Here is a 20,363-nt window from a genome sequence, read left to right as displayed (position 1 = left end):
TGTGGTTCCATGCAGATTTTGGGATTGTTCTATTTTTGTGAAGATACTGGACATTTAAAATACTTGTGGTAGCAACTCTGGCTACTATCCTTCTCTTCTACTCTGGTTACTGCTACTATTTTTACTTCTTTGAGGAGTAGCTGGATTGTTTAGGGATGAGTGTCATGCCCCCCCCCGCCCCCCCCAGTGTTAAATGTCTCAGGGAGTCCAGCTGTGGGCATGCCCACATCACCTGGGATGGGGAGGGACCATTCCCTCTCTTTCTGACAACATCTGGCTGTTAAACTCCACTAATTGCCAGCTGATTGCTCTTGTTATTTTCAAAATATGCTGGGTATGAATTTCTCTACAAACCAGTCACACTGGCTCCTTAGAGGAAATCATTTCTGAGGCTTCTATTTGATAATGGCTCTGAGTCTAAGGGGCCCCTTCTGAGTTTATTCTTAGTTCTTTTCTGCAAGCTAGCTAGGTCAGTCTAGCGTGTATCAACCTCCCTGGCTCTTGAGAGCACCCTTACGTATAAATTTCTCCGTGCTCTGTTGCAAATGAAGTCAATCCCTTTGGGAAGTGAGTCTTTTTCTTCCATAGCTACAAATGCTGCTGCTGTTGCTGCTTATAGCTCTGTCTTATGTCCTGCTTCTCCCCCAGGTGAAATCTCTGAGCCAGGGCTCTAGAGATGGAGGTGGAGACCATGGCAGGCTTCTCTCCGAGTGGTTCCCTTATCCTAGGAGCCTAGTGCTTGATGAGCTGCGCAGATACCTGGGGTCCTCTCAGTTTGCTTCTCCCTGTGTGTGCAACTACCTTTTAAGTTCATTTTTATAGCAGTAACGTAGAACACTGCTGTGATTTATAAACCATAATTACAGCTTTGGTTTGAGTTTCACACATGTTTCTTTTGGCATCTTTATACTATTTGGAATTCTTCTAATTTGACATTTAGTATAGTTAGGTTCTTACTATTATTTTGGTAGTATGATTGCAAATGTAAATTTTAGTATCATTAGTGATTATATGATTATATGATTAGCTTCTCATCCAGCTGTGGAACAGGGGACTAGAATTTAAAAGTTTTGGCAGGATTATGGACCCTCCTTTTACTTGCATCCATAAACTGACCTACATAATAGATAAGAAAATAAGAAAGCCCAGGGAGCAAAAGGACGATGGTATTTCATTTGACCATTTTGCTTTTTCTGAGCATTCTTCCTTCAGTAGATCTAGATGCTGCTGTGGGTCACGCTGCCCCTCTTGCTGCTCTGAGAGTTGTACTGCCTCCAGGAGTGGGGTGAAGGCCTTTGGTGGGTAGGGTGCCTGGGAGTGCTGTGCTGCTCACGATACTCCATGCAGTCCAGGGACGTGCAGAGAACGGCAGGGGTGGCACTGTCAGAGGCAGGGAGGAAGGAGAACCAGTGCCCTGCCTGCTGTAGAAGGTAGACGTCGGTGAGATGTGTCCGTGGGTGCCACGTGCCAGGCTGAGCACAGGGGACTCCTGGAGTCTTGGGTTCCTATATTGACAGTATCCCTCTGCCCTGCCCCACGCGACAGTGGAGAAGGGCCCTGGAAGGGGAAGGGCAGGAGGAAGAGAGGAGCCCGCACCCACCTGTCTGGGCTGCTAGGTTTGTGTGGACCTTGGCCACGGCTTCCCGTTCTGGGCGAAGCTGCCAGCACTGCTACAGGCTCACCTGGTGAGGCCCGAGCCTTTGAGGGCTGTTTGTTGGAGGGTGTTTACACTTTGTTTCTTGATTTGTGTGCTGTTGTGCACAAGTCTGGCCTTTGAGAATAATCATTTTTTTCTTTTATTCTCAGCCTAAGCCTCCTTGAAGTATTCATGATCTGATCACGTTGGGTTTTATCTGCTTTTATATATTCTCACTGCTGAGATCAAGGAGGAATTCAGAGACTTTATTGGAAGTAGGTGGGATTTTTCCACTAGTTTCAGGCAACATAGCAGTTAAATTCCATCTGTCTGAAATATTTCTAGTAAAAAGAAATCTCCATATTTTGGATTTTGGTTTACAAAATAATGGATCACTTTTCTTCATTGGGATTGCTTTTCCTAGTTCCTTACAAGCAGAAGAGAAGTTTTAAGCATCTTTGTTTTCGTCTGTTCTGCCTGCTGTAACAAAATACCAAGGGCTGGGTGGCTTAAACCACAGAAATTAATTCTCACAGTTAAATTCGTGTCTCCCGGTTGTGGCGACGGTCTCTTCCAGGCTGCAGACCTCTTGCTGTGGCTGTGTCCTCACGTGGCAGTACGTCTCTATTCTTAGGGCACCAGCCCCGTGGTGGCAGCTCCACCCTCATGAACTCCTGCCTCCCGAGGGCTCCACATCTGAACACCACCCCCATGGGGGTCAGGGGCCCAACACCTGAAGGTTGCAGACCATAGCACCATTCGTCACTGTGAACAACCGCGCTCCTCCTCCTGAGAGGCCCTCCACCCCTGGGTTTTATAGGAGGGCGGGCATAAGGACCCTGGGCCAGTGAGTGCCCAGCAACAGGTGTGCGTGGGTTTGTGCAGAACATCTTGTGCCCTTGCTGAATTCGTGGCTCTCAACACCTGTTGAACAAAAGAGTATTTGTTCCAAGGAAGGCCACAGCCAGGCTACTTTACAGCTGTGGGCCCATTTGCTCGGTGGGCAGGCGCTCCACGTGCATTAGTTCCCGTGTTTGGCATACGCAGTTACATCACGTTAGGATTTATATTGTACATAAATTGACTATTACTCTTCATTTAAGAAGGTTAATTTTCATTTCCACAAAACACTTTGCTAAACAATTAGACGTGGGAAATAAAAATCCCCTCTTCCGCACTCTCCAGATTCTCCTTGCTCTCAGGAGGTAATACCACTGTCAGTGAAGTAGGTATTATACAGGACATAAGGGAGAAGTTCCTAGGGATGGGAAGTGATTTAAAAATGCTGCTTCAAAGCTCTGAATGAATTATTACTAAATTTAGGTTCCAAAATGTGCATTAACACAGAAGACAAGTTCATTTGTCTTAATGATTGTCTTGTCACTGTCTTCAAGCACCAGTTTTTGTGTGTTAGAGTTTAAACGGTACCAAGATCTTTAGGTTGATTGTTCTAAAATGTGAATGGTAGTATACAAAGTGGGTTAGCTCAGAGTGTAGACTGGCTACACTGAAGGGATTGACAGGTCACCTGTGGCTAAAGAGGTGACCTCTTCCTCCTGACAGCATGTGGGTATTAAACACAGTGTGTGGGTTGGTTTGGGACTCTCTGCAGGGCCCCCGATGCACTTCTCTGAGCACGACGTAAACTAGATGCCCTCAGCTTACTGAAGAGCTCTCAGCTCACTTGTAAATATATATATTAGGGACTCTGTTTTCTCTCACATTTTTCTGGCTTCAGGACTCAGTAAAACACTTTTCTGGCTTCAGGACTCAGTAAACACATCATTGCTGTATCCCAAGGTTAAATGAGAGAAAGAGAACTAAGAAAACAAGGACCATGTTGCCCCTAGTGCAGCGTCTCAGCCTGTCAAAGGGAGTGTGAGGAGTGTGAGGAGCCCCACTGTGCGTGCTCGCAACCCAGGCCCTGGGTGTTATACGGAGATTGGGAGAACGGAGATTGGGAGAACGTCTTCTGGCAGCTGAGGGGCAGGGCCCAGGGCAGAATAGGAAAGCTGTTTAAATGACCAGAAGGTCAGTGGACAACAAAGATGCCTTTGAGCTCTGAAGGCCACACGGTGTCTCTTAGGAGCCTTTGTTTTTATCTCTACCAGATACATGAAACTTGCACAGATAACCTGATATGGCTGGGCTGAGACCTAGTCCCTGTCTCAGGTCACCATCGTCTCCTGTAAACAAGAAGATACTTTCTGTATTCAGAAGACTCTTGCTTTTCCCATTGTTTTACCCATTTTTCTACTTGGCTGTTTTTATTTTATTTTATTTTATTTATTTATTTATTTATTTATTTATATTTTTAAGTTGAAGTCTTTGGAATTTTGTATAAGTTTTAATTTTAATTCTAGCATACTTAACATGCAGTATAATATCCTTTCGGTTGTGCAATGGAGTGACTCAAGACTTCCACACAACAGCCAGTGCTCATCCACACAACAGTCACTCTGCTTAATCTCCCTGTTTCCCGCATCCCCCCATCCTGCTCCCCTCTGGAAACCATCAGTGTGTTCTCTGTAGTTAAGAGTCTGTTTCTTGCTTTGCTCCCCACCCCCCTCTCTTTTTTTCCCCTTTCCTCATTTGTTTCTTAAACTCCACATATGAATGAATGAAATATATTTGTCTTTCTCTGACTTATTTTACTTAACATAATACTCTTTAGCTCCATCCATGTTGTTATAAATGGCAAGATTTCATTCTTTTTTATTGTAGGATAATCTTCTTTTGGGTATACAGAACACATCTTTATCCATTCATCTGTCCATGGACACTTGTGCAGCTTCCATAGCTTGGCTATTGTAACTAATGCTGTAATAAACATAGGGGTGCATGTATCCTTTCTGATTTTTACATTTTTAAAATATGTATTTATTTGAGAGAAGGAGAGAGCATGAGCGGCAGCAGGGGAGGAGCAGAGGGAGAGAGAGAAGCAGACGCCCCACTGAGCAGGGGCCCCAATATGCAGCTCCATCCCAGGACGCTGGGATCATGACCTGAGCCAAAGGCAGGCGCTTAACTGACTGAGCCACCCAGGCATCCCATGTATCCCTTTGAATTAGTGTTTCTGTAACCTTTAGGTAAATACCCAGCAGTGTAATTGCTGGGTCAAAGGGTAGCTCTATTTTTAACTTTTTGAGGAACCTCCATATTATTTTCTATGGTAGCTACACCAGCTTGCATTCCTACCAACGGTGTAAGAGGGTTCCCCTTTCTCCACATCCTTGCCCACATCTGTTGTTTCCTGTGTTGTTAATTTTAGCCATTCTCTCAGATGTGAGGTAGTATCTCATTGTGGTTTCCCTGATGATGAGTGATGTGGAACATCTCATGTGTTTGTTGGCCATCTGTATATTTTCTTTGTAAAAATGTCTGTTTATGTCTTCTGCCCATTAAAAAAAAAAAAGATTTATTTATTTTAGAGAACAAGCACTTGTGCATGTGGGGGGAGGGCCAGAGGGAGAGAATCTCCAGCAGACTATGTAGAAATGTCTATTCATGTCTTCTGCCCATTTTTTTAAAAGACCCCATTTATTTATTTATGAGAGACACAGAGAGGCAGAGACATGGGCAGAGGGAGAAGCAGCCTCCGTGAAGGGAGCCCAATGCGGGACTCGATCCCAGGACCCCAGGATCACGCCCCGGGCTGAAGGCAGCACCAAACTGCTGAGCCACCCAGGCTGCCCTCTTCTGTCCATTTTTTAATCAGATTGTTGGAGTGTTGACTTGTAGAAGTTCTTCATATGGTTGAATACTAACCCTTTATCTGTTATTTGCAAATATCCTCTCCCATTCTGTAGGTTGCCTTTTAGTTTTGTTGACTGTTGCCTTCATTGTGCAGAAGCTTTTTATTTTGACGTAGTCCCAATAGTTTATTTTTGCTTTTGTTTCTCTTGCCTCAGGAGACATAGCTAGAAAAAAAATTGCTATGGCTGATGTCAGAGAAATTATTGCCTGTGCTTTCTACAAGGACTTTTATGGTTTGGGGTCTAACATTTAGGTCTTTAATCCATTTTGAGTTTATTTTTGTGTATGGGGAAAGCAAATGGTCCAGTTCCATTCTTCTGCATGTGGCTGTTCAATTTTCCCAGCATCACTTGTTGAAGAGACTATCTTTTTCCCGTTGGATATTCTTTCCTGCTTTGTTGAAGATTAGTTGACCATATAGTTGTGTTAGTTGTGTTCATTTCTGGTTTTCTATCCTGTTTCATGGATCTATGTGTTTTTGTGCCAGTACTGTACTGTCTTGATGATCACAGCTTTGTAATACAGCTTCAAGTCCAGAACTGTGATGTCTCCAACTTTGGTTTTCTTTTCCAGGATTGCTTTGGCTGTTTGGGGCCTTTTCTGGTTCCATACAAGTTTTAGGATTGTTTGATAGGGATTGCATTAATTCCATAGATTGCTTTGGGTAGTATAGACATTTTAACAGTATTTGTTCTTCTAATTTGTGAGCACAGAATGTCTTTGCATTTCTTTGTGTCATTTTTTTTCTTTCATCAGTGTTTTATAGTTTTCAGAGTAAAAGCCTTTCCCCTCTTTGGTTAGGTTTATTCCTAGGCATCTTATTATTTTTGATGCAATTGTAAATAGGATTATTTTCTTAATTTCTCTTTCTGCTGCTTCATTATTGGTATATAGAAATGCAACAGATTTCTATATGTTGATTTTGTGTCCTGCAACTTAACTGAATTCATTTTATTAGTTCCAGCAATTTTTTTTGTTGGAGTCTTGCATATACAAAACAGGTTTCGTATATGTAGTATCATGTCATCTGCCAATACTGAAAGTTTACTTCTTCCTTTGGCTTCAATTTAGATGCCTTTTATTTTTTCCTGTTGTCTAATTGCTGTGGCTAGGAGAGGTCAGTGGATTTTTTATCATTATATATGGCAGTTGTCCCAGTATTTTTGCTTATTTTTTGTTTTTCAGATTCAAAAAGAACTCTTAAGTTAAAATTGAATCAAGCAGTTCTCCACTTGTTCCCTCCCCACCATGATTTCTGCTCTCCAGAATCTATCACTTTTAATATTTTAAGCTATTTCTCAAGATCTCTGACTCCCATGTTTCCAAGGTCAGTGTTCAATCTACATTTTGTGGAGTCAGTTCTGTAGAGACCGGCACACTCTTGTGTATAAACAGATTCCTCCCTGCTCTGGCATTTTAAAGCTGAGCACTCGGAGGACGAGCTCCTGTAGCAGCAGAGACGTCTTTCATGGGCTGGGAAGTGGCTCTCTTCTCTTGTTGTGGTTTCTTGCTTTGATAATGTTAGCTGTGACACGACATTCTAGATGCAGTTGTTTTCCTTAGCCTGTCCCGTTCTGGCCTCCGCTGCTGCCCAGGGGCATGCTGGCTGTGCGAGCTCTTGCCGAGCTCCTGGAACCGTCTTGCTCAGCAGCCGCCCCGCGTGTGCCTCTGTGCTTCCCGTTAGCGTGCTGTCCTGTTGTCACCATGTACGCCTGGGCTTGGAAAGAGGTTTTGTCTGAACCAGGGGTGCTGCTCCACGTCTGCTTTCAATCCGGGAACGTTCTCCACCATTCTGCGAAACTTGTATCAGATGCGGTAGGTAGTATCTTGACCCTGTCTCTGAGTTTATGTTTTCATTTTTCCTGTTCGGAGCGTTTCTCTCTCGCACTTCGCGCTCCCATCTGACTTGGCATCTCTTCAGTAACACCTGGTCCCTTCACTGTGGCCTCTTCCCTGTCTTCCCTGCTGTCCTGTCCCTCCACGGCCCTCCCGCGGCACCTGCTCTGGGGCTCCGTCCCGTACAAGGCGCTGGCACCTGCCGGTTCCATGGACGGCGCGATGCAACCAGCTTTCTCCAGGATTGCCCATTTCTCAAGAACTTCAGTGTCTAAATATAAGACTGTCGAGAGCTCTCTAACTTAGAACAGCGTGAAGAATGATTAGGCTTTCTAGATTACACCGTAACCGGAAGCCTCGGCGGGGTCCGGCTCTCTCCGGAGCCTGTTCCCACGTGGGGCGCTCGGGGCTTGGAAAGGAGGCTGCGGGGTACCTGCGGCTGGTGCTGCGCGGGGCCAGGCCCTTCGGGGGGAACCCTGGACTCGTGTGTGCAGCCCACAGGCAACGAAGGGGACGGGCGTGCTCCCTAATTCACGCGCACGAATCACTCGCACCAAGTCACACGCTGGCTCGCACACCTCACACCTCACACCTCGTGAGATAAACTGTGACACTGGCCTTGAACGCCGTCACCACATAATTAGAACAGCATTTTCCTAACACAACATGGGGATACCTGGACTAACAAAGATTTTCAGTTTTCTCCCCTGACATATGAATTTAAATACCTTTCAAAAGTACACACATTAAATTACTTTTATTAAGCATTGACATTACACCACATCTGGACTAGACCCGTGCCTGCAGTTACGTGGCATCAATGGAACCGACCAGAACGCTGGGCTGTGGACGTCATCTCCAGGGGCCCTGCGTTCCTTTCTGTTTTTCACGGGTACCATTGAAACGCTGTGGCTCCTTCACCACCACTCAGCTTCGATGTGGTTTTTCTTGCTGTGGTAAAAATTTGTGGGTTTTTTTGATTTAAAGTTTGTATTTATTTATTTGAGAGAGAGACTGAGCAGGGGGAGGCGCAGAGGGAGAGGGAGGAGCAGATGTCCTGCTGAGCAGGGAGCCCAACATGGGGCTGGATCCCAGGACCCTGGGATCATGACCTGAGCTGAAGGCAGACACTTAACCGACTGAGCCCCCCAGGTGCCCCTAAAATGTGTGTTTTGATTATGCTTTGGACCTAGAGTTGCAGCACGGCAGCCTGGGCTACGGAAGCCATGGCTTTGTCAGTTCTGTCAACAGAAGCTTCTGGGTTGCCCATGATGCTGGTGAAGCTAAGATGAGAAATTTGCATGGGCTGCATTTAGATAATTGAAACACTTAAAGCCAGAATTTTATATTTGAGGAAAAACAGAAGAAAATGCAAATGACACTGTTTGGTTTTCAAGTAACTTTGGGACATTTTGTTTAAAATTTTAAGATGATGAGTTGTAAGATTGAAGTCTGAGGATGGTGCTTCAAGAAGTTTCATTTGGTTGCATGAGGGCCTGTTTCCTGGAGCAAAGACCTGGAGTTTGCAGGCTCACGGGCTCTGTGTTTTGTGCAACGGAGACACAGCTGGTAGGCAGCAGTGGGCGTCAGTGGAGGGGCCTGATCACACGTGCTTTGAAATAGCCACACGACGTTCGGTTAACACCATTATCTCATGTAGAGAAACGTGGTTTTTCTGCTCATGACAAGAACTTTTAGGATCTACTGACCATTTCAGATGTGTCGGCAGCAAAGCTGGCTGTGGTCCTTGTGCCACGCCTTCTGTCCCAGCACTGGTTTCTCTTCTCGCCGGAAGCCTGTACCTTTTGACACCCTCCATCCAATTTCACTGCCCTAACAAGTGCGATCTTAGAGTATTCGTCTTTCTCTAACTTATTTCACTTAGATAATCCCTTCAAGATCCATCCATGTCACAAATGGCAGGATTCCCCTCTTGTTTATGGCCAAATAATATTCTGTTGTGTGTGTGTAGCACATTTTCTTTCTGGTCAGTGGACACTGAGGTTGTTCCCTTATCTTGGATCTTGTGAATAATGCTTCCCTGAAAGTGGGGGTGCAGGTACTTCTTTGACTTAGGGTTTGTGTCCCTGGAATCAGTCCCAGGAGTGGGGTTGCTGGATCACATGGTAGCTCCATTTTTTAACTCCTTGAGGAGCCTCCACACTGTTCTCCAGAGTGGCTTGCATTCCCACCAACAGTGTTAATTGGGTTCCCCTTTCTCCACAGCCTCACCAACACCTGTGGTTTCCTATTTGACTCTAGCCATTCTAACAGGTGTGAGGTGGTGACTCAGTGTGGTTCTGATTTGCATCTCCCTGATGATGAGGGATGTGGAGCACCTTGTCATGTACCTATATCTCCTTTGGAAAAATACCTATTCAGATCTTTTGCCCATTTTTAAATAGGATTGTTGTTTTTTTATTACTGAGTAATGAAGAGTTCTTTTAATATTTTGGATATTACCACATTTTCAGATATATGGTTTGCACATACTTTTTTCCCATTCTGTAGGCTGTTTTTTCATTTTATTGATCATTTGTTTCGCTGTGTGGAAACTTTATAGTTTCAGTTGTTTATTTTTAATTTTGCTGCTTGTGTTTTAGGTGTTGACGCTCCAAAAATCATTGTCAAGACCCACATCAAGAAGCTTTTGTCCTGATTTTTCTAGGGGCTTTATGGTTTCCACTCTTAAATTTAAGTCCTTAATCCATTTCTAGTTAATTTTTGTGAATGCCTTAAGACGGTAGTCCAGTTTTCTCAACACCAGTTACTGAGGAAACTGTCTTGTCTGCATTGATTATTCTTGGCCTCTTGTCAAGTAGTAGGTGACTGTATATGGATAGGTTTATTTCTGGGCTCTTGATTCTGTTTGTGTGTCTGCTGTTATGCCAGTACCATGGTGTTTGGATTAATAAAGCTTTGTAATATAGCTTGAAGTCAGGGAGTGTGATACTTCCACATTTGTTTTTCTTTAGCAATATGGTTTTGGCTGTTTGGGGTCCTTTGTGGTTCCATACAAAATTTTAGGATTGTTTTTCCTTCTTTTGTAAAAAATAAAAAAATAAATGGCATTGAGGTCTTTTAGGGATTGCACTGAAGTATAGTTGACTTTGGGTAGCATAGATATTTTGACAATATTAATTGGTACAGTCCATGAACACAGGATACTTTTTCATTTATTTCTGTCCTCTTCACTTTCTCCAGTGTCTTGTAGTTTTCAGTGTAGAGCTCTTTCACCTCTTGGTTAAATTTATTCCTAAGCATTTTATTGTTTTTGATGCTGTTGTAAATGGGAACATTTTATTTCTTTTTTGGAAAATTCATTGTTAGCGTAGAGAAAGGCTACTAAATTTTGAATGTTAATTTTGTACCATGCAAATTTACTGAATTCATTGATGAGATCTAACAGGGTTGGGTTTTTTTGTTTGTTTTTGGAGTCTTTAGGATCGTCTCTGTATAAAATCAGATATTCTGCAAATAGAGACAGTTTTATACATTTCTTTCCAGTTCTGATGTCTGTTCTTTTTCTTGTCCAGGACCAGGTTGATTAGGAGTGGTGACACTGGGCATCCTTTTCTTGTTCTTGGTGTCAGAGGAAAAACTTTCAGCCTTTCACCATTGAGTAGGATGTTAGCTATGGGTTTATCATTTTTGACTTTTATTATGTTTCTACATTCTTTCTATACCAATTTTTCTTTAGTCATTAATGGGTGTTGCATTTTGTTAAATGCTTTTTTTTTTTTGCGTGTATGAGATGATGATATGATTTTTTTCTTGCATTCTTTCATTTATGAAGGGCTGTGTTTATTAGCTTACGTATTTGAACCATCCTAACATCCCAGATATATATCCCACTAGTGAATGATTCTTACAATGTGCTGAATTTGGTTTCCTAGTGGTTACTGAGAATTTTTGCATTGGTATTCATCAGGGGTATTGGCCCATAATCTTTTCTTGAAGTGTCCTTTTCTGGCTTTGCTGTCAGGATAATGCTGGCCTTGTAAAATGAATTTGGGAGCATCTCCTCCTCCTCTGAGTTTTTGGAACAGTTTGAGAAGGATTGGTGTTAATTCTTTTAAAATGTTCGGTAAAATTCACTGGTGAAGCCAGCTATTCATGGGCGTTTTTCAGAGACTTTTTTTTTACAAAAGATATTATTTATTTTAGAGAGAGGCAGACTCCATATCCAGCACAGAACCCAACTTATTAGGGCTCAATCCCATTACCCTGAGATCATGACCCAAGCTGAAGTCAAGAGTCAGACATTCACCTGAGCCACCCAGGTGTCGCTGGGAGACTTTTTAAATTATTTATTTATTTATTTGACAGCATTCAAGCAGAGGAAGTGGCAGGGAGAGGGAGAAATGACATGGGGCTTGATCCCTGGGATTATGACCTGAGCTACCAAAGGCAGATGCCCAACCGACTGAGGAAGGGGAACACCTGGGTGACTTTTTATTTTTAATGTTTTAAAGATTTTATTTATTCATAAGAGACACAGAGAAGAGGCAGAGACACAAGCAGAGGGAGAAGCAGGCTCCATGTGGGCAGCCTGATGCGGGACTCAGTCTCAGGACCACGGGATCATGACCTGAACCAAAGGCAGACACTCAACCACTGAGTGACCCAGTTGCCCCTATTTTTAATTTTTTTAAAAGATTTTATTTATTTGAGAGATACAGAGATAGTGACAGAGACAGGACACAAGGGGGAAGAGAGGGAGTAGTCAACTACCCACTAAGCAGGGAGCCCATTGTGGGCTCAGTCCCCTAGGATCATGACCTGAACTGAAGGCAGACACCCAACTGACTGAGCCACCCAGTTTTATACCTTTTTTTTTATATACTATTGTGATCAGAGAAGACACTCCACATGTGCTTGAAGAATGTGTGTTCTGTTGTCAGAATGTTCTGTGTATGTCTGCTAGGTCCATTAGTCTACAGTGTTCAGATCCCGTCTCCTTATTGAGTCTCTGTCTAGATGATTCCTCATTGAGGATAAGGCATTAAATTCCCCAGCTATTATTATATTACTGTTTCTTTTTCCTTTTAGCTGTTAGTTTTTGCATAATATATATAGGTACTCTATCGTGACCTAATTTATGACAAATACACCTAGCTCTCCAGTAAAAAATATACATATATATACACATAAGTACTCTTATGTTGGATGCATATTCACAATTGTCATGTCTTCTTGATGGATTGTCCCCTTTATTATATAATGACCTTTTCTGTCTCTTTTTACCATTTTTAAGGTTTATTTTGGCTGATCTAAAGATAGCTACTCCTACTTTTTTTGGTTACAATTTGCTTCAAGTATCTTTTCCCATACCTTCAATCTCAGTCTACATGTGTCTTTGTGACCAAAGTGAGTCTCTTGTAGGCATTATATCTTTGGATCTTGTGTTTTTATTTATTCAGTTATTATGTCTTTTGATTGGAAAATTTTATTTTTTAATATTTAACTGTTGGTAGATAAGGACTTACTATTGTCATTTTGTTGATTGTTCTCTGGCTGTTTTGTAGATACATTGTTCCTTGCTTTTTATCCTGCCTCCCATTTCTATATTTTGAGGTCTTTTGGTATCAGTATGCTTTAATTTTTTATAATGTTCTTTAGTGTAATTACTACAGGCTTTTCCCTTGTGGTTATTGTGAGGACTTAGTAAAATATCTGAAAGTTACATCATCTTGTTTTAAACCAACTAATGACAACTTCAGTAGCGTTCCTAAACTCACACTTTTACTTCCCGTCTCTTTCACATTGTAGGTTATTGAGGCTACCATTTACATATTTCTTACATAGTGTATCTAATACAGAATGTTATAGTTATGGTCATTTTTACTGTTTTTTTAACCTTAAAGTTTTAAGTGAATGATGTACTGTGACCATATTATAGAATCCAGCAACTAATCGAGCAAAGGTAAATTGACCTTTACCAGTGAGTTTTATGTTCCCTTCTCATGTTTTTATAATGTTAATTGGCATTTCTGCCTAGAAGATTCCTTTTTAGTGTTTCATGGAAAGCAGGCCTAGTGGCGGTGAGCTCTGTCCACTTTTGTTTGTTAAGGCAAGGATTTATCTCCCTCATTTCTCAAGGACAGCTGTGCCAGGTATAGAATTCCTGGTTGACAGGGTTTTCTTTGTAAATAATTTGAATACACCATCCCATTCTCTCCTGGCCCAAAAGTTTCTGGTGAGAAATCATTCCATATGAGGTTGGTTCCTTATATGTAACTTGTCTGTTTTTTCTTGTTGCTCCCAAAGTCCTCTCTTTGTCTTTGGCAATGTAACTACAGTGTATCTCACTGCAGCCCTACTCAGGTTCAACGAGTGCAAGGTCCCCTGCACCTCATGAATCTGCACGTCCATTTCTGTCCCCAGGTTTGGAAGCTTTGAATCATTATTGCTTTAAATATACATTCTCTTTCTCTTCTGGAATTCCTGTAATGCAGATAGTATTTCTTTGTCTGTGCCCCGTTAATTCCCATAGGCTTTCTTCATGCGTTTTTCTTTTTGATCTTCTAGTTGGATTGGGTCATTTCTTTTTCTGAATTGTCAGGTCACTTGTTGAAGCCCTTGAATTTTTCTCTTCAGGGATTATATTATTCAGTTCTGGGCTATTTCCTGGTTTCTTTTCATTTTGCTTGTGCATTGTTAAAGGTATTATTCTGAATTTTCTGTGTGATAGTTCAAAGATATCCAATATATTGTACTTGGAATCTTGTGGGGCCAGTGCAACATGTGCTTGAGGGCGTGTTTTAGATTTCATGCTGCCTCCAAAGGTCATCTGGGCTCTCTGAATATGTTTGGTGACAGGTACTTCTGCTAAGCCACCTCAGCAGAAAGAATTTTGGTCAATTATGGATGATTTCATAGCTTTTTCCTCACGGAGTGTGAAGTGGGGTGCAGCTGAGGTGTGCACTAAAGGGATGCCTTGTTCTATGCTGAAATGCACTTCCTCATTTCTGCAGCCCAGGTGCTTAGTGAACACATTGTTTTGTTCTCATTTTTTCGGCTGTCCCTTCTTCCTGAACGCAATCTTAGCTGTAAAGAACTCTGTAGCCCCAATCCAGTGTCTCCAGGAGGCGCTGGGCCTGTCTGGCCTTTGCTACAGTGTCCTGCCCCCAGACAGGATGAATATGCCCCCACCATGCCCCTAACACAGCCCATACTTGGGCCCCGGCCCAGGAGGAACTCAGGTCCTCATAAACAGCCCCAGTTGCTAGTGTCCTTGAGAATGACATTTGGGATGGAGGCTCCCTTGAGGTCAGGCTGGGCCCACTGGGACCTGTGGGGTGATTGCAGTCATGTCATAGGCCAAGTGACATCCCCTCAGGTCCCTCTTGGCACCAGATACAGAAGATACCAGCGTGGGAGGCAGCAGTAGAGCTCAGTTTGGGAGGGGTGTTCAGGACCACAGAGTCAGGTGCCAAGAGGGCCCCCCTCCCGGCTGTGCACGATTCCATCTGCCCTCAGTGTCACGGGCGCTCACTGTGGGGCTTCTCTGCTTTGTCTGTGTCCGTGCTGCCATTTTGCATCTTCTCCAGGTAGTTTGGTGGGACTTCCGCCTCTTCTAAGTACTCACTTGCCCCAGATTTACGTCTGCTGTGAAAAGACCCCACAAGCCGCTCAGCTAACCTGTATCTTCTCAGACACACTATAAAACAAAGAAACGTTTGTCCCTGTGATGAGCCTTCCTGGGGTCACTTGGAAGCATTCTCTGCTATGCTGCCAGTGCTGGTTCCTCTGTGAGCTGCAGTCTGGTCTTCAGACCACCCACCTTCCGTACCCCCACCACACACCCCCTGCGACCACCAGTCTAAGTTCTCTGGGGAGGAGTTTGGTGATTGGGGCTCTGTTTTGATTCCACGTGTAGGTGCGGTCAGATGGCACTGCTCTTTCTCTGACAGCAAGTGGTCTCCGTCCATCTGTCTCAGATGTAGGACTTCCTGGGTTTTCATGGCCAGTAGTCTGTCATGTGTGCCAGGGACCCTTCTGCTGCTCTTGGGTCTGCACTGCACTGATGACTACAGCCCTGCGTCCTTGGCCATGAAGGCTCCTGTCCCACACACCGAGTCCCACTGGGCAGTCCCCTGCGCCCTTGACCAGCACGTGCTGTCCTGTTTCCCGCCGAGCTGCCTTCATTTGTCAGGAGTGCTCAGAGGATGGCTGGGGCTTGTGGTCTCATGGTCCACTGCCCCGTGAATGGTCCATATGAACAGTGTCTCAGCCCACGTGGTGCATGTCCTTGGGGCAGCTGAGGGGGCAGGATGTGGTGGGGACAAACATCAGCCCGCGAAGACCCACTGCCCTTGCTGCCTGCACCCAGCAAAAGTCTCTGCCAAGTATTTGAAATTCAGGGAAGGAGCCTGTGAGCACTTGGCCTCAGGGGAGGGCCTGACTGTGGGACAGAGACCGATTCCATCAACACCCAGCAAGCCGATGTGCCTCCATATGGATGCAGGGAGGCAAGAGGGCCCTGGGCCCAGGAGCCATGCTGCCGAGGGTGGCCCCTGGCACAAGTTGGTCCCCCGGGGCCAGCAGGAGCCTGCTGGGAGCTGCGGGGACTGGGTCCGCAGCAGAGATGTGGGAAGACAGCTCAGCAGGCAGTGGAGCAAGATGGCATGCAGGGCAGTCCCTGTCGGAACCTGGAGTCCTGCGGGGGGTGGTGCCGGACGCACGGGGCTGGTCACCTGTTTCTTTCCTACATCAGAGTTGATCTTTTTCTAATCTTCTGTTAGGTTCAAGGAGCAAGTTTCCGAGGTTGGAAAGAAGTGACTTCTCTGTTTAACAAAGATGATGAACAGCACCTGCTGGAAAGATGTAAATCCCCCAAGTCCAAAGGGTAAGTGTCCGTGGGTTCAGGTGGGAGGTCTCAGAGGCGGCAGGCACGTCATCACAGCATGATGAGTGTTGGGGCTTCCGTCCTGGGGAGTGGACAGAAATGCCCTGCACTGATTCTGATGCTCTGGAGATGAGAGAGTGAGGTGTACCCCTGGAGAAGGTCACAGGGGCAGCCACAGCACCTCGAGAGGTCGTGGGACAAGTGAAAGTTTCCCAGACGAGCTCTTGAACTCAGAACTGGAAACTGGGGCAGCCCAGGTGGCTCAGCGGTTTGGCACCTGCCTTCAGCCCAGGGCGTGATCCTGGAGACCCGAGATCGAGTCCTGCATCGGGTTCCCTGCATGGAGCCTGCTTCTCCCTCTGCCTGTGTCTCTGCCTCTCTCTCTCTGTCTCTCATGAATAAATATTTAAAAAAAAAAAAAAGAACTGGAAACTGAACTTGGCCTTGAAGCAGCCTCTAGCCATGCTTGAGATGTTTGCTAACTTGAGAAAATTAAGGGGAAAAAGTTAAAAATGCAAAGGATTACTGAGCTATAAAAGACTTCAGAAAATTGAGTATATTTAAACTGACCTATTGCTGTTTATTATAAATGGAATTTTTAAAAGCGTATTTAAACATGAGACGATAAATTCAGTGAGAGTTGCTTGCGTATAGCGAAGAATGGTGCCTTAAAATACGGTTTTCATGGTTTCACTAATGTAGCGGGTAACTCTTCTTTACTAATTTTAATTAAAGTCTTACATTATAGATCTGTGTTCACTTTCTAAGTGACTTAAACTTTTAAAAAGTGTTCAGTGTATAAAGTAGACACTGATCGTGGCTCTGAGGTCACAGGGTCACCAACACCAGCTGTCTTGTCTCCTACAGAACTAACTTACGGTTAAGAGAAGAGCTGAAGACAGAGAAGAAGCCTGGATTTTGGGACAATTTGGTTTTAAAACAGAACATACAGTCTAAGAAACCAGATGAGATTGAAGGTTGGGAGCCTCCAAAACTCGCTCTTGAAGATGTGACGGCCGATCCCCCAGGGGATGCGGCGAGCGGCCGTCCTCCTCGGCCAGGCTGGGAGGAGGACAGCAAGAGCTGTAGCAAGTACAGCAGCCTGGCGAGCTCAGGGAACAGCTCCCGCTGGAGCCTGCGGTCGGCGGGGAAGCTGGTGGGCATCAGACGGCACAGCAGAGGCCATCTGACGGACAACTGGGAGGAGCTGGAGTGACATGCACAGACCCCGTGTCCCCAGACCCCCGGCGTCACCCCCATGTCTTCTTTCTGTCTGTCTCTGTGCAGGGTCTGAGGTTGCTGCGTCGTGCCGTGTATGTCTGTATGTCTGCCAGTCCCCTGGTCTTCCCCGTGTGCCCACGTCTGTTCACCTCCGTGGGCCGACGGGAGAGCCTCAACAGGTAGCGGCCTCGCTGGGAAGTCTGCGGACGCAGGTGTGCGCGTCTGTGCGTGCCGTCCTTCCCCGGGCTCCCCGTCCCCCACCGGGATCCCTGTCTCCTGCATGTGGTGTCCGTGTGCGCCTGTGACACTCGCCCGTAGCTGCTGTGCGGGGCGCTCCTGCGTTGCCAGAAGCTTGACCTCCAGCTGTCAACCCAACCTTCCAAAGGTCATGTTACATTGTGTTCACCTGGCAGATTAAACTTCTTTTCATGTTAAATACCAGGGAAGCCGGGGTTACATCTGATCAAGCACGAAACGCCACCTCGGCAGAGCATCTTCATCTCTGGCCCTGGGAGGAGTCGTCTCCAGGGCGCACGGTGGACGGTTCTTCTAGGGTTTAATCCTACCTGTCCTGACCTTTATGTTCTTCTGAAAACATGTTCTTTGATTGCAGGTTAAGGAAAACCACGAAGTGTGGGTCAGTTTTACTTAATACTCAAGTTGTTTTTGGAAAATACTAACTTGCTGATGGAGTTAAAACTGTATATAAAATACTGCAAGTGCCTCTTTTCTATAACGTCCAGGTGTTTGGTTTCCAAAGCGAGCAAGCTGCCGCGGCTCCGGCTGGACGCCAAGGAAGGGCAGGCCACGCTCTGGGCTCGGATCTCCTTGGCAGGACGGCCGTGTCCGCAGGCGGCGCCCACGTCAGTCTCAGGCAGTGGTGGTTTGAAAGAGAAGCTGTAGGGGTTTGGGTTAAACACAGAAGCCTCCAGTGACACCGTGCACGCCTCTGGTGGGCAACGCGGTCCTCCAGTTGCTCCGCGGGCACATCTGTGCTGCTCAGCCAGCGCCGGCCCTTGGCGGGACTCCCAGTGGTAATGGCGTCAGTCTGTCCTCCGTCCATCTGTCCATACACCTTTTTTTAATAGAACAAGTAGCTTACTTGACTGAGTTTTTAATGGGGGGCATGTTTTAAGTGGCATTAAATTAATCCGTTTTGTTAGAACCTTGAGATGCCGGAGGCTGTGTTTTGTGATGCTGGTGGTGGTCAGGTTAACTAGCTGGAAAGCCTTGTCTCCTCAGGGAAGGGGTTCAGTAGGTAGCCTGTGGCCCCGCTGCCGCTGGAGGCGCAGGGGAGGAAACCCCAGGTCCGGGACTCTGGGGCGCGGGCCGAGCGGAGTCTGGACCCCGAGACCCGCCGCACGTTGCCGCACTCGCGTGTGGGGACGCTAAGTGCCTGTAACTCACCTCCGTGCAAATCTGTGACGCAAGGCTGGCGACACTCCTTCCTATCGTTTCTCAAAATCTGAAGACAAAGCCAAATCGGAGTTGGAATATGCACTGTAAATCACATTTTTCTTATCTACCAAGATTAATGTCAAAATAAGCTTTTTCTTCTGTTGAATCTGATTAAATGAATATAAGTATGTTTGTGGTTTTTAATGTATTTATTGATGTGCTTTGGGAGAAAAGTATTTTTTCTTGATAGAATTTACCAAAGCAACGCTGTGCTGTTCACAGGTCAATGAGAACGGGGTTTTTGTCTGATTCTGTGAACACGCGACTTCACTGTGCAAAGGGCGAGTGGTCCGTGTGCCTCCTACTGTGCTCACTTCGTAAAGGACAGTGACTGGCTTCGAAGGAGGTAGAATTCATTCTCAGTGCTGAGGTCTTAAAAAAAAATAAAAGTATTGTTCATTTCCTCTTTTGTTATTAGTTTGCATGGTTATTGGCATCCACTTTGGGGTGAATGCTTCCGGGGACTTTTGTCACTCAACGCTGATGGCACTTTTCTTGATCCCTCAAACCTCATTTTAAAATGCAAACAACACATGTAGACTTTTTCATAAATAAATGGCCAATTTCAACATAAGTTTTCAAGACGTATCTTTTGCATGTTTGACCTGCCTGCTTTGTCCGTCTGTCCGTCCGTCTGTCCATGAGGAACCAGGGGACGCCTGCGCTAAGGGCGGTTTTACAGTTGGGTAAGAGACTCAGGGGCACAGGGGAGCTTTCCCTTCAGCCGCGGCTAAGAAACCGCGAGCATCCCAGCAACGGGAGTACTTTCTCTTTCGAGAAGATCACCATGTCTTAGGAAATAGTCTTTGAGGAACAGTGACCCCAAGAACCAGGGATGCAGGGCCAGCGGGGCTCTGTGGGAAGGAGGTGTGGGGGGCACTGTGTTCCTGTCTTCCCCCAGGGCCTGCCTTGTCTGGAGGAGAGCTAGTCCGTGTACTATCGGCGAGGAGGCCTGGGGGGGCCCCATGTGGCCCTGCACCGTGGGGCGGGGGCTGTGGGTGGCCAGGGAGCTTTCTCCCAAGTTACTTCCAGCTACTTACCCATATTCTGGTTCTTATGCTGATTCCTCAGTGGGTAGTTCTTTGCCAGAACAAAAGAGCAGCAGGCAGGGCTCTATTCAGGAAGCTCGCCCCTACACCCCACCTGTTGGGTCCAGTGGACATTGGTTTGCTGGAGCTGCGCCCTCCTGGAGGATCCCAGAGGATCCGCTCAGCCTTGCCATAGTATCCCAAGAACAAGGGGATTCACAGAAACAGGGCCGAGGGTGGTCTGTGTCCCGGTAGCATCTTCCAGCAAGCCTTCCCACTCAGGCTCCCATTTACCACCGCAAGCTCTGGAGGGTCGCAGGATCTGTGCTCCCCAACGTCAGTTCTTGGGGTGCTTGTGATTTGTTGTGTGTGGGTGCCTCCCACACAGTGGTGGACAGTCGCCCCTCATGAACACACTCCCAGGCCCCAGCCGAGCCCTGCAGACACTGCTTGCTCCTTGCACGCACCCGTAACGGGTAATTTAGGATCTACACACAGTGGTGGATGAACAGCCAGGCCGCAGTAGACGTCCTGGGAATGCGTCCTTCTCAGATACCCCACCGTCCTGAGCTCAGCC

The 20,363-nt window shown here is 45.8% G+C and overlaps 1 protein-coding gene across 1 annotated transcript in view; it reads left to right on the top strand.

Annotated features, from left to right (window-relative positions):
- TDRP (testis development related protein) overlaps nucleotides 1-19,332 on the top strand; it is a 41,532-nt gene extending 22,200 nt beyond the window's left edge. Inside the window, exons 3-4 of the mRNA XM_077869635.1 lie at nucleotides 15,976-16,079; nucleotides 16,947-19,332. Coding sequence (XP_077725761.1) covers nucleotides 15,976-16,079; nucleotides 16,947-17,295 — 453 coding nt within the window. The 3' untranslated portion in view covers nucleotides 17,296-19,332. The remainder of the gene's footprint in view (nucleotides 1-15,975; nucleotides 16,080-16,946) is intronic.
- Nucleotides 19,333-20,363: the final 1,031 nt, after the last annotated feature.

This window comes from Canis aureus, chromosome 24 (assembly GCF_053574225.1).
Source record: "Canis aureus isolate CA01 chromosome 24, VMU_Caureus_v.1.0, whole genome shotgun sequence".
In the NCBI taxonomy this organism is placed as follows: Eukaryota; Metazoa; Chordata; class Mammalia; order Carnivora; family Canidae; genus Canis; species Canis aureus.
Note: the sequence above shows the minus strand (reverse complement) of the source record. Positions and strands in the feature narration are given on the sequence as shown.